Source organism: Theropithecus gelada, chromosome 10 (assembly GCF_003255815.1).
Source record: "Theropithecus gelada isolate Dixy chromosome 10, Tgel_1.0, whole genome shotgun sequence".
NCBI classification, from domain to species: domain Eukaryota; kingdom Metazoa; phylum Chordata; class Mammalia; order Primates; family Cercopithecidae; genus Theropithecus; species Theropithecus gelada.
This window is the reverse complement of record NC_037678.1, coordinates 92614833-92627904: the sequence shown is the minus strand read 5'-3', so window position 1 is coordinate 92627904 and position 13072 is coordinate 92614833. Positions and strand designations below refer to the sequence as shown.

Here is a 13072-nt window from a genome sequence, read left to right as displayed (position 1 = left end):
AGAGGAAGAAGCACAGTCCCTTGGCATTAGAAGGAATGTCAGGGGTCACAGAGGCAATAATTCCTTCCACGATGCCTCTTTTAGAGAGCCACAGGGCCAGGCAAGGTGGCTCATGCCTACAATCCCAGAACTTTGGAAGGCCAAAGCGGGCAGACTGCTTGAGCTCGGGAGTTTGAGACCAGCCTGGGCAACATGGTGAAACCCCATCCTATAACAAATATAAAAATTAGCCAGGCATGGTGACACACGCCTGTAGTCTCAGCTACTTGGGAGGCTGAGGAAGGAAGACCACTTGAGCCCAGGAGACAGAGGTTGCAACAAGCTGTGAGCACAACAATGTACTCCAGCCTGGGCGACAGACAAAGACCCTGACCCTGTCTCAAAAAAAAAAAGTCATGGTTCCTGCCATGGTTCAAGCACTCACACCTGGAAGATACTGAACTTGGTTTTGCTGAAATGAAGAGCTAGAAAGTTGTTTTGTTACTGAGCTACACTCTATAATTAAGCTCGATAAATATTCTGCCTGGTATATGGCAGCTCCTCAAATATTTAAAAAACTACTGTGCCCTTCTCAGGCTAAACATCCCCAGGACCCCCTCATTCTGATAAAGATATGACTTCACAGCTTCCCACCCCCAATCTCCCGTGACTTCCCAGATTTCACCTCAGCCATGTCTTCTCTTATACTTCTCTTATACTTCTTCTGAAATGGCTGAAAAGCAAATAAAGACACACAGAAGGATCCCACACTGAAGAATAGCACTTCTGGGCACCTAAAGTTACTATTGTAACCTTCTCATCAATTCAAGGAACAGCTGTAACAAACAGCTGTCAGTCATAACATCTGGGTGTACTTACACTAAAGCAGCCCAAAGTTTCCTTATAAAGCAATCTCACGTACAAGAAAGCTTCCCACAAAATGAAACCACAGAAAAATGTTGAAGATAATTTTAGTGTATTGAGGAAACTGGTGCCCCCATTGGACTCACTGCTTTCAAAAGTGTTCCACATACATGTGTGTATGTTTCACAAAGCATGTTCCACAGAACATTAATTCTGTTGGCTGTTAACAGGAAAAATTCCATTTTCAAATAAGTGATAAGTTATCTGAAACTCTAGGATCACAATTTTAAAAATTCCTTTGCTGAAAGTGTTCTCCAAGTCTTCACTATGTTTCTATGCATTATGCATACTGCAGAGAGAGAGAGAAGGATCATGCAGGGCTTGGCAACAACATATGTATTAATTGATGTATTTTCTGGGTGGAGCACTGCAAATAACACATTTTGGAAAATGCTGCATTAGCTCATCAATACTTGTGGGGCAGCACACACATCAGGGGAGGTCTGCCGCCTGGTGATCAGGTGCCCGGCAACGTCTTCCACTGTGAGCAAGTAAGGGTTACTAAGGGCACACAGGTCCCCCCAGGCAGAGATGTCTGGGCCTTGACCAATGAGATCTTCAGGAATACTTCAGCAGCTATTTCGGATATTTCTCTATGGATTTTCTCATGGGACTAAGTGGAAGCTGGAAAAGTATCATCAAACTCTTCTTGAGATTCCTTTTTGATAAGGTAACCATCCTTCTGGATTTGAATCTCAATTGTGTTCTCAAGTGGCAATTTCTTGCAGAAACTAACGTAGCAGTACTACCGGGAAGCACTGTCTTGCAGGCGTTGCAGCAGCACTGTACTTGTGCGGGTCTTGGTTCCAAGTGGCTACCACAACTCAAGGAAGGTATGCAGGTCCACAAGAACAGACTAAAAGTGTCCACTCTTCCGGGGGCTCATCTCACAATGGCACTTTCTGTGACGCTGCATCCCCATTCTCTCTACTTCTGTTCTTCTTTGAGTTTGCTTTGTGAGGCTCCTCATAGCTGGTTTGGAAATGCTAGGGCTTGTGGGGGCCAGCACAGAAGACCAAGAACACTAATAATGTTCACATGAATGTTATTATATATCACAGATAAAACTGAGTGTCTAGTATCTGCTTGGCACTTTCACAAATGATTTCATTTAAACTTTAAGACAATCCTATTGGGCAGTATGTCTGCTTTCCCAATACAGAGACTCAGAGAGGGTAGAGAAACAGAGCAAGGAGTAAAGAGCTGACACTGAAGGCTGGTTCCAAAGCCCCAGTCCAATTGCTACATTTCCTTACCCTTCAGGGGACAGCCTCTGGAATATTTCTTTTCTTTGAAATATTCTAGAAGGAATGCAGCCCATACAAACACAACCAGCATGTAGTCAAACAGGACACTCCAACAAAACTATTAAAAAGAGGCAGACAGACTCTATCTTAAATTAAACTACGTACTTGCTTTACTCTACCAAATGCAAAATCTCCAAACAGTTATGCCAAAGTCACAAACATTTAATAAAAGGATGATGGTCAAGAACTTAAGAGATCAAAGTAGCAGCAATGATGGACAAAGCAACAGTATTAGTAGTGCCAAGGTGCGTGAGGCCCTCAAACATGAATTTCATGGGAGGTCCCTGGGTGGGGAGAGTACACTGGCAAGGACAGAACAGTAACACCTTAACAAAGTATATGGCTTTGCTAAGTTTTTAAAAAATTTCCAAAGTTTTTTTTTTTTAATGTCTAATATTTTGGCATAAAATAGGTACAAAGCATTTTTTTTTTTTTAACTGCCAACTATTGATGGATCAATGGCAGGTTGTTGGAATTACAATTTCTTTTAAAATCTTTTTTTTTTTTTTTTTTGAGACAGAGTCTCCCTCTGTCCCCCAGGCTACAGTGCAGTGGCGCAATCTCGGCTCACTGCAAGCTCCGCCTCCTGGGTTCCCGCCACTCTCTTGCCTCAGCCTCCCAAGTAGCTGGGACTACAGGTGCCCACCACCACGCTCGGCTAATTTTTTGTATTTTTAGTAGATATGGAGTTTCACCATGTTAGCCAGGATGGTCTCGATCTCCTGACCTTGTAATCCACCCACCTCGGCTTCCCAAAGTGCTGGGATTACAGGCATGAGCCACTGCACCCGGCCTTTCTTTTAAAGTCTTAATGGCAAATAACCCAGGTTGCTTCTAGCCATATTGCACTTCTTTCTGCATAAGGGAGGATGTGAAACCCTGGTACTTAAGTATCCATTTTCTTATAAAGAAAGTATATAACAAAATACATTTGCATTAACTTTGGGGAGAGTCAACTACTCCCAGCAAGGGATGATTGTAAAGAATACTGAAAAGAGAAGAAAGAATGAACAACAAGGTAATTTCCTGGTTTCTCCTCAATAATCCTTTATAATTTTAACTGAAATAAATTCAGAGGCCATTAGATACTTCTCTATCCAAAAGTAAATGCAAGGGAAAAGTATCCAAATGACTTCTTGGTTATCTGTAGTTTGGGATCATCTACATTTCTATTAATAAAAATAACAGGGAGCCATACCAGAGTTTTCAGAAAATGCAGACTAAAAACACAATAAACATATCATTGGGGAAAATGTTTAAAATAAAAAAAACTCTGCATTTTAGAGTAAAATATTATCTGAATGCATAATATATACAATAATTGCTCTACCATAAACTCCTTTTTCAAAACCAGAGTTCATCACAAAAACATGAGTTTAAAAAATTAATCATGCCAGGAATTGCACTGCCATAAAAGCAGGCCATTCTTTTCTGCTTATAAACAACAACAAAACTACCACATATGCACATGCATGCCTCAGTACCTTGGTGCAATGGTGTATTTACTTGTATAAATATTTAAAGTCAGACCTTTGAATTTATAATGAAGTAGTACACCACTTTACAAAATAAGGTACTAGTAAATTCAGATGTATGACAAATAGAACTCTGTACAGAATACTAATTGCTGCTGTTGCTATTCTAAAAAGAAAAAAAATAATATCGTTCAGATTCCACCTAAACAAGCCTAATACATGTGCCGAAATCTTAGTAGGTCATGATGAAGCCTGATTGGTGCAATTTTTAAATTATCAGACAGGCTTTGTAACTGAGGCAAACACAAGCTTCCTATCTGGCATTTTTTTTTATTATCTGCTTATTTTAATATACATATTCAATTACCACAGGAAAGAAAGAGTAAAATCAGAAACATCTATAGTTTGCTATGTAATGACTTGGTGTTCCCCAGGGAGATGGACCTTTTCACACAGACGCAGGTGCTGAAAGGGTACATGATGGAGGATGTTACAGGTGTAAATACATAACATGGTGATAAAGAATTCAATAGACACGGTGATTTTCCACCTTAGTTTATGTTAACAAAAGTATATACGTTCTGCTCTTAGGATTAATCTCCTGCTCCAGCATGCAGTAGCTGAATACATGTGCTCTTAGTGGGGTCCACAAACCACTGACCCAAAATGTTCTGATTATATAATAATGTTAAATCTTGTGTCTGAAACTCTTAGGCAACCATAGCTTTACCTGTGATTGGGATATCTGCAGCCATGTTTTCTTTCTTGCTCTTGTCTCCACAGCCATTTGAAACTTCTAAAAATTGAATGCGTAATAATAAAAATGTATTTCAAAGTTAAGGAATAGATCCTTTGGGTGTTTAATTGCCATTACTTTTTTTTTTTTTTTTTTTGAGACGGAGTCTCGCTCTGTCGCCCGGGCTGGAGTGCAGTGGCCTGATCTCAGCTCACTGCAAGCTCCGCCTCCAGGGTTTACGCCATTCTCCTGCCTCAGCCTCCCGAGTAGCTGGGACTACAGGCGCCCGCCACCTCGCCCGGCTAGTTTTTGTTTTTGTATTTTTTAGTAGAGACGGGGTTTCACCGTGTCAGCCAGGATGGTCTCGATCTCCTGACCTCGTGATCCGCCCGTCTCGGCCTCCCAAAGTGCTGGGATTACAGGCTTGAGTCACCGTGCCCCGCCAATTGCCATTACTTTTATGTTCAATTTTTTTTTTTTTTTTTGGTTAATGTATTTCTTGTCTGAAATAATACTGTTCCTAAAAGGAAATCTATTCTAAAATTAAGGTATCTCATAAATAAAAATTTAAAAATTAAATTAAATTAAGGTGCCACTATGTTGCTTTCATGCAAAATAATTAGGCCTGACATCTATCAAATTTGGGTGGGACATAAAATAAGTGAGTCTCACATCCTGCACATGTACATCAACTCGAGCAATTCCTGAGGAATTCATAACTGTCTTGGAAAACCATGAAAGCAGTTAAATGGCATGTCTTAGCAGTAGTGCTAAAATAATCACAGTTTCTGGGTGCCCAAAATTGGTTATTAAATTTCGGGGGCATAAATTCATTGATTCTTAATCAACTGTTTAGACACTGGTAAGGTTCTATTATAATTAAAAGGAATGTTTACAATTATGAGTAAATTCTATTAAGTGATATCAGCAGCTTCACAGTACTCTATGGAATCATCTTCATCTTTGTGGGATCAAAATCATCTACTGCCAAGCAATTAGTTTTGTTAAGACTTCATAACTTCTGAATACTTATTTTATTAGAAATAAATTCCCTAGAACGACAGACTTACAGTTAGATTTCCCATTCCTGTTAGACTAAAGGAAAACATAAGTATTTATTGGAAGGTGGTATAAAACAAATAATACATTATGCATATTAAAATCAGAGGTATTCACTAGTCAGTGATATTCTACAGGTATACCTTGAGAAAGATGATGATGACCCTGAATGCCTTTTTGCTATGGACACACACTTCAACAATAGTTACCTTGTTCCCTTGTAGGAACGCTGTTGAGCCATACAGCAGATTTGGCTTCCTTTATTCCACTATTGTCATTCAGAATAGACGGCAAGCTGCAAGATGATTCACTACTGTGAATAGCTGACCTATGGCCACACTCTTCTGTAGGGGCTTTTCTCAATAATGCTGTTGCCTACAGTGTTTCAAAAAAAGCACAAAGAAATAAAAACAAACTGTTGCCACATTCCTCTTGGTCTCAAAGACATAGCCTTCAAATATAATTTTAAGTTAAGCTTTACTTAGGATTTGTTTCCTATATTTAAATGAAATTAAAATGTCAAGATAAAATAACACCAGGTTATTTTCTACTATAATCTAATTCTTTACAAGTTACCCTCAAAATAATACACTTTTTGAGGGCTGAATCTTATGTAATGCAGAAATGTTCTTCTGCTTGTTAAGTACGTATATGAAACCTGACCACCTCTGTTAATGTGGGCAGGTTTATCCTCCCTTTGATATATACAAAAGGCAGAGAGCCTCAGACCTCCTTTCTGAAGGAAAAAATTATTCTTTCATTACATGAATCCTATTTTCTAGGCATGTCAGACAGAATTACTTTGAACTGAGAAAAAGATCTGGAAAGATGTGACCCTGCCATATCCCCGTCCTCCTCAAAATGACCCATGAACTTCCCCTAAATAGGAAGATTGCAGAAAAATTTGTGGCTGAAGAGAATGCACTGAGCAGAAAGATAACTGCCCTTATTCTAAATTCCAATCTTCAATCAAGTACTAAGATGGTCTACACTTTGCCTGTAAGTTGTCTGGGGATCTGGGGAAACTCACCTACCACACTGCCTATCTTTTCTCAAAGGCATTGTCTTACTTATAATACCTCATGTGTCCTGAGCAAGGAGGAAGATACAGGTTTTTATCAGAGCCAACCTTAGAGGTGGAGAAAAAGGGGCAATTCACAGGGCCTGGGTTAGTAGCCATGTCTCTTGATTTTCAGGTCAGTACTTTCCCCTAAGAAATACAAATATGCTGGCAACAAGAGTTAAACTTTTAGTAGGTAACCACTGGTCACATTATCCCGCTGCCAGACTGTATGTTTCTCTCATTTCCTATTGATAGGTGGCAATTTCCTTAGGTAGCTGGAGAGGAAACCTCGGTGGTGATGGTGACCCACAGGTAGCTGACAATGACAGTAAATACTGGGTAGTATCCAACCCAATTGTGGGAAATGCCCATGAGTCTTTAAAATTAATATGAAGAGCAGAAATGGACAAATGTTCATAGGTTATCATTAGCCAAGAGTGAAGTGGTAACAACGTAACTATCCAGTGAACAAGGTAGAAAAAATAACCTTCCTTGTGATTAACATGAAAGAAGGTGAAGACACTCTGACAGGGAAACTCACTAAAGCAGAGCATGGAAGGTCTGGCCTTGCATATTTGGCATTTCAGACACTTTAAAGCAACCGCCTTTAGTCCTGACATCCCTGCAGGGTTCTTGCCTTCTGCCCTCCCTAGTACTGGCTGACCTCCTGGACCCATGGTCTACCTAGGAGCTGGAGTAGCTGATTAGGGGGATTTAAGGAGTTCTAGTCCCCCTGGCCAAAGAACTTGGTGTCAAGTTAGCCTTGCAGCCAGGACCTTTCTGTGGTGCAGTTGTAGTGACCAGGGGCTTTTCCTCTATTTCTAGAAACTAGTCCCTGGATTTCACTCCACTGTGATAACTCTGTTGGGATGACTTGCTCAGTATTCCCATTTCTGCAGAGTAGGGGGAAGGCATAGGGTCCTGCCCTTGAAGGCCAGGCCAAGGTTGGTTCCCATCACTGCCCCCATCCCAACTACCTACACAGACCACTGCACTGCACCTGTTTCTGGAATCTACTACAAACATCTTTCTAATGAGTCCTTGTATGCTTGACAAGAATATCACCATTGCCAACAGCTCTGCGCTGAGCCCTCTTTTCCACGGTGAGGTAAATAATGTGGTGGGCACACTGCACTGCTAGTTTAATTTACTTTGTACACAGACACTCCTTAAGTTTATGAAGGAGTTACATCCAATAAACCCACAAGTCGAAAAAATTGTAAGTCAGAAATGTATTTAACACACTTAACCTACTGAACATCACGGTTTACTTTTGCCTGCCTTAAACTGCTCAGAACACTTACATTAGCCTACAGATGGCTAAAATCATTTAACACAAAGCCTATTTTATAATAAAATGTTGATTTTCACATGTAATTTGTTGGATACTGTACTAAAAAAGAAAGATAGAAGTGCTGTATGGGTACTTGCAGTATGGTTTCCACTGAATGCCTATCACTTTCACACCACTATAAAATCAAAAAAATGTAAGTTGAACCATTGGAAGTCAGGGACTATCTGTATTTTATCCCATTTATCTTCACTACTCAATACTTATCTCCAGGATTTCTGTTACTTTTTTGATAGAAATGTTTACAAAACAACCTATCTTTTAAGATAATTCCACAGATAATTTCTCAAAGATGGTAAGCAGGGATGAAGACAAAAGTTAGTCTCAGACAAGGAGAGACAAGGATAGATCATAGATTTCTAGTCAAAAACAACTTTGTTTTGAGACAGTCTCGCTCTCTTGCCCAGGCTAGAGTGCAGTAGTGGGATCTTGGCTCACTGCAACCTCCACCTCCCAGGTTCAAGTGATTCTTGTCCTCAGCCTCCCAAGTAGCTGGGATTACAGGCGTGTGTCACCACATCAGGCTAATTTTTGTATTTTTAGTAGAGGCGGGGTTTCACCATGTTGGCCAGGCTGGTCTCGAACTCCTGTCCTCAGGTGATCTGTATTCCTTGGCCTCCCAAAGTGCTGGGATTATAGGTGTGAACCACTGCGCCTGGCAAACACAACTTCTGCAGTCAGGAAAACATCTGTAATACATTTTCAAGATGTACTGCTTGCAGATGTTCCAGAAAAGTTTATTTCTAAGGAAACCTCCAATTTGAAGGAGTTTGCAGTCTGAGACTGACGACACTAACACACAGAGAAGCTCAGAGAACAGTTAACAGGTTGCTTTATTACATCTCACGCTGGGACTAAATGGGTTCTGCAAATTGGAGCTAATTCCCTGAAAAAATGTCACTAGACAACAATTTTACCACAGGCTTTCTGATAGTGCTTATGAATGAACTATGCAGGGGTTTCAACTTACCTGTTACTAATAAAGGCTCTCTTTTTGGAGCCCAGAAGAGAAAACTAGAGATTGTTTCATTGTTCTCAGCAGTCTGAAGCCTAAGTCAGTACCAACAAACCATCTCTTCACTTTTCAGCCTTCCCAGGAGCCAGGAGAAAGGGCTTGGAAATTAAATGCCAGGGCACACACTATTTGTGGAATGACTGATGTTGATACTTCCATATTTCAGATATTATGGCAGATAAACCGTTCTATGAATTATACCTACAGTACTATTCCTTTATCAGCCCAGTTCTACTAGAAGTTTCCTCCATGTTCAGTTTAAATATTAATCTTGCTATGTCTAGAACCCCAAGAATCATCTAGGCTGACTCTTAAATTATATCAAAAAACTTAACGGTTGTGATATTCAAATGTATAAACAGACAGATGTAAGATATTAATAGAAAAGACATTGTGTCCAAAACACCATTAAGAAAATTAAAAGACAAAAATTAAATTGCTAAAAAGATAGTAACACAATCTCCAAATTTATATTTAAAAAGTTTTTGCAAGTCAATAAGAAAAAATATTACTAACCTAATAGAAAAATGAGCAAAGAACATGAGCTGGCAGATTATGATAAAAGAAATACAAATAGCTAATAAATAGGTAGAGAAAAAGTTTGACCTCAATTGTAATAAAAAGGTCAAACGAACAAAAAAAAATTGGATGTCATTTTCATCTCTCAAATTGGTGCCCCTAAAAAAAAAAGTTGATAGTATCTAGTTTCATAAAGAACTCAGAGAAATGTTATTTTCATCCATTACTGGTAACTCTGATGACCCTTCCAGAGTGAGATCTGGCCATGCATAGCAAAAGCCTGAAAGATATACCCACCTTTTGACCTAGTAATTCTACATCTAGGAATTCATTCTAAGAAAATATTATAGATATTTGTAAAATCTGAATTGCACAGATATTCTCTGAAACTTCTTTACTAGAGGAAAAATTAGAAACAAATGTTGAACAACAGGTAAATGACTGAAGTGACAGTGGACAGGGGACCTCTGTAAAGCCATTTGAAATGATATAAATAGAACATGTAATGGTATGAAAGAGTTCACTTTGCAGCAAATGGGGGTAAAAAAAACACAAGGTTATGTATACAAATAATGCAACCTATGTTTTTCAATGTATTAATTATTATTATTATTTTTTAAAACAGAGTCTCGCTCTGTCACCCAGGCTGGAGTGCAGTGGTGCTATATCAGCTCACTGCAACCTCTGCCTCCCAGGTTCAAGCAATGCTTGTGCCTAAGCCTCCCAAGTAGCTGGCATTACAGGTGTGTGCTATTACACCTGGCTAATTTTTCTATTTTTAGTAAAGATGGGCTTTTACCATGTTGGTCAGGCTGGTCTTGAACTCCTGACCTCAGGTGATCCACCAACCTCAGCCTCCCATATCAATATATTAAATACTAAAAAACATACACCATAATGTTAACAGGTTATATATAAATAGTAGAATAGTAGGATAAAGGCCAGTTTTCTTTTTGTTTATCTTACTATTTCAAGATTTTTTTTTAATGCTTGTTTTTAAAAGAAAACATATGCTAGCTCTAAAGAAATCCAATTTCTGCTATCGGTGGTACCAATACAAAGAGAAAATGAATGTAAATGCATCTGATAAAATTAAATTCCCTTCTATATGCAAACCAGTGCTACACAGAAAAGCAAAAGAAGTAAAAACCATGGATACGGACAGCAGACGATATTTTCCCCTAGTATGCAGATTTAACTGACTCTTCCTCAAGGTTCAAGAATATTCCTCTTGGACAATGGAAGTAACATCTCGGTGTTTAAAGAGAAATGCAAGCATCAACACTTAAGTTCTACATTAAAGGGAATGAAGGGATTTTACCTGTATAGCAATTTTTTTTTAAATGGGAAGATATTCATATGACCCAGCAAATGAGTCTTCAGGAGATAAGAACAAGAAAACAGTCCAGCATTTGGGGAAAGCATCTTCCTGGTGAATAAAACTGGTTTGTGTGTATGGTGGGGGGCAGGACCCAATCTACTCTATGAGTGTCACCAGCAGATTGCTCTGCTATGACAAAGTTCTCCAGGGCGGAAACAGGTATCACTTGGGAGAAAACTAATATTAAGGCACCTTGTATTTTAATGAAGTACCCAACACATCTTTTTCTCCACAAAAAGTAATTACAAATTTTTCTGATTTAAAAGCAGGCAGTTCAATTATGTAATTGCCTAATAGGTTATGTGGTCACTGCGGACCTTATCTGGTCTCCAGGGAACATAATCTGCGTTTCTGCGGCTTTGATGATGTATTTACTCAAGAGAAGGGATTGACTCAGGCTGACAGCACAGGGAACCACAGGTAAACATCATTTACATGCGGCTTTTTAATTAGCCATTTACCCAAGAGATCAAAGTAAATATTTCTGAGCTTCATTAGACTCTTAACCAAGTAGTTTCTAGTAGAGCTTTTTAAATTTTGAAAATCACTTACTTTTAAGATTTTATCTAAAGAGAGAGATTTAACCCGTAGTATCTACTAAATGTGTAGATGGTTTCAATACACAGAAACAACTCAAAGAAAGACACTTTAGTTTACTAATCAGAAAAGGATGACATGTAAACCAAAACAGTTTTAGGACTCACAAAAGCATTTTGTCCTTCAGTTCACAAGGCGTGCCCCGTCTGCATCATTTTGGTAATATTGTTCTTTGGGACTGTTCTTCAGTCCCAAATAATATTGTTCTTCACTCACAACTTAACTGGATGGGAAATTACTTGTTAATTTCCCTTTTTTTTTTTTTTTTTTTTTTTGAGACAGAGTCTTGCTCTGTCACCCAGGCTGGAGTGCAGAGGTGCAATCTCTGCTCACTGCAAGCTCCGCCTCCCAGGTTCACACCATTCTCCTGTCTCAGCCTCCTAAGTAGCTGGGACTACAGGTGCCTGCCACCACATCCAGCTAATTTTTTGCATTTTTAGTAGAGACGAGGTTTCACTGTGTTAGCTAAGATGGTCTCGATCTCCTGACCTTGTGATCCACCCACCTCAGCCTCCCAAAGTGCTGGGATTACAGGTGTGAGCCACCGCGTCCGGCCTACTTCCATTTTTAAGGATAGATTTTGTCATTAATCTATTGGTTAATTTTTACGATTGTCCCTAAAATGAGATCAGAATGATTTAAAAAGGAACAAAGATCTATTGGGGAAGCACAATATAATTTGATTCATTAGGTATTAATTGGACAGCAACCCCTCCCATTATTGGAAAAATTGAGTAGATTGGTTGTTTAGGACTTGGACTATGTTTTCTAATATAAACAATATCATTAAAAAAAAAAAAAAAAGATTAGATAGCAAAGGACAGCTGACCAACACTTATTTTACCCTTAAAATGCCTAAGATACGATGTACTTGCAGTGAACAAGCATGGAAAATAATGTTGTTACAAGACAGTGCTAACTCAAAGGGACAATAAAACCCAAACAGTATCTTTCTTAAGATCCATGTTCATCAGCTGGGCATGGTGGCTCACACCTGTAATCTCAGAACTTTGGGAGACTGAGGGAGGGGCGTGGATCGTCCAAGGTCAGGAGTTCGAGACAGCCTGGCCAACATGGTGAAACCCTGTCTCTACTAAAAACACAAAAAAATCAGCCGGGCATGGTGGCACATGCCTGTAGTCCCAGCTACTTGGGAGGCTGAGGAAGGAGAATCACTTAAACCCGGGAGGCGTGAGCCTCGGTTGCAGTGAGCCGAGATCGCACCACTGCACTCCAGCCTGGGCAACAGAGCGAGACTCTGTCTTGAAAAAACAAACAAACAAAAAAGGAAGCAAACGAAAAAGATCTACGTTCATCAGCAAAGAATGAATGGATCTAGGTTATCTTTGAAAAGGGGCATGAAATCTGTGAGAAGCATACAGGGGGCTGTATCTATCTTTGTAATAATTTATTTCTTCCCCCTAAGGAATAGGGGGAAGGGGGAGGGAAGGAAGTTTGAGAAGAGGGAGAAGAGAGAAAGAGCCGAAGAGAAGGAAGGTGGGTGAAGTGAGGGCAGGAAAGGAGGGAGAAGGGGCAGTACGAAGATGGGGGAAAGGAGGAAGAGGAGGAGGAGGGGGTCGGAAACAAATATGGTGCAACGGTAACAACACATGTGAATTTGGGTTGTGGGCATGGGATTAGTGGGTCTGTCCTATCACTGAATATA

General features: G+C 39.6%; 1 protein-coding gene across 7 annotated transcripts in view; it reads right to left on the bottom strand.

The window, feature by feature from the left end:
• Positions 1-13072, bottom strand: part of KIZ (kizuna centrosomal protein) — a 120106-nt gene that overhangs the window by 27022 nt on the left and 80012 nt on the right. For all 7 annotated transcript variants that reach the window (XM_025399729.1, XM_025399728.1, XM_025399730.1 and 4 more), the window contains 2 exons: positions 5690-5855; positions 4416-4481 (listed from right to left, as the gene is read on the bottom strand). In XM_025399729.1, coding sequence (XP_025255514.1) covers positions 4416-4481; positions 5690-5855 — 232 coding nt within the window. The remainder of the gene's footprint in view (positions 1-4415; positions 4482-5689; positions 5856-13072) is intronic.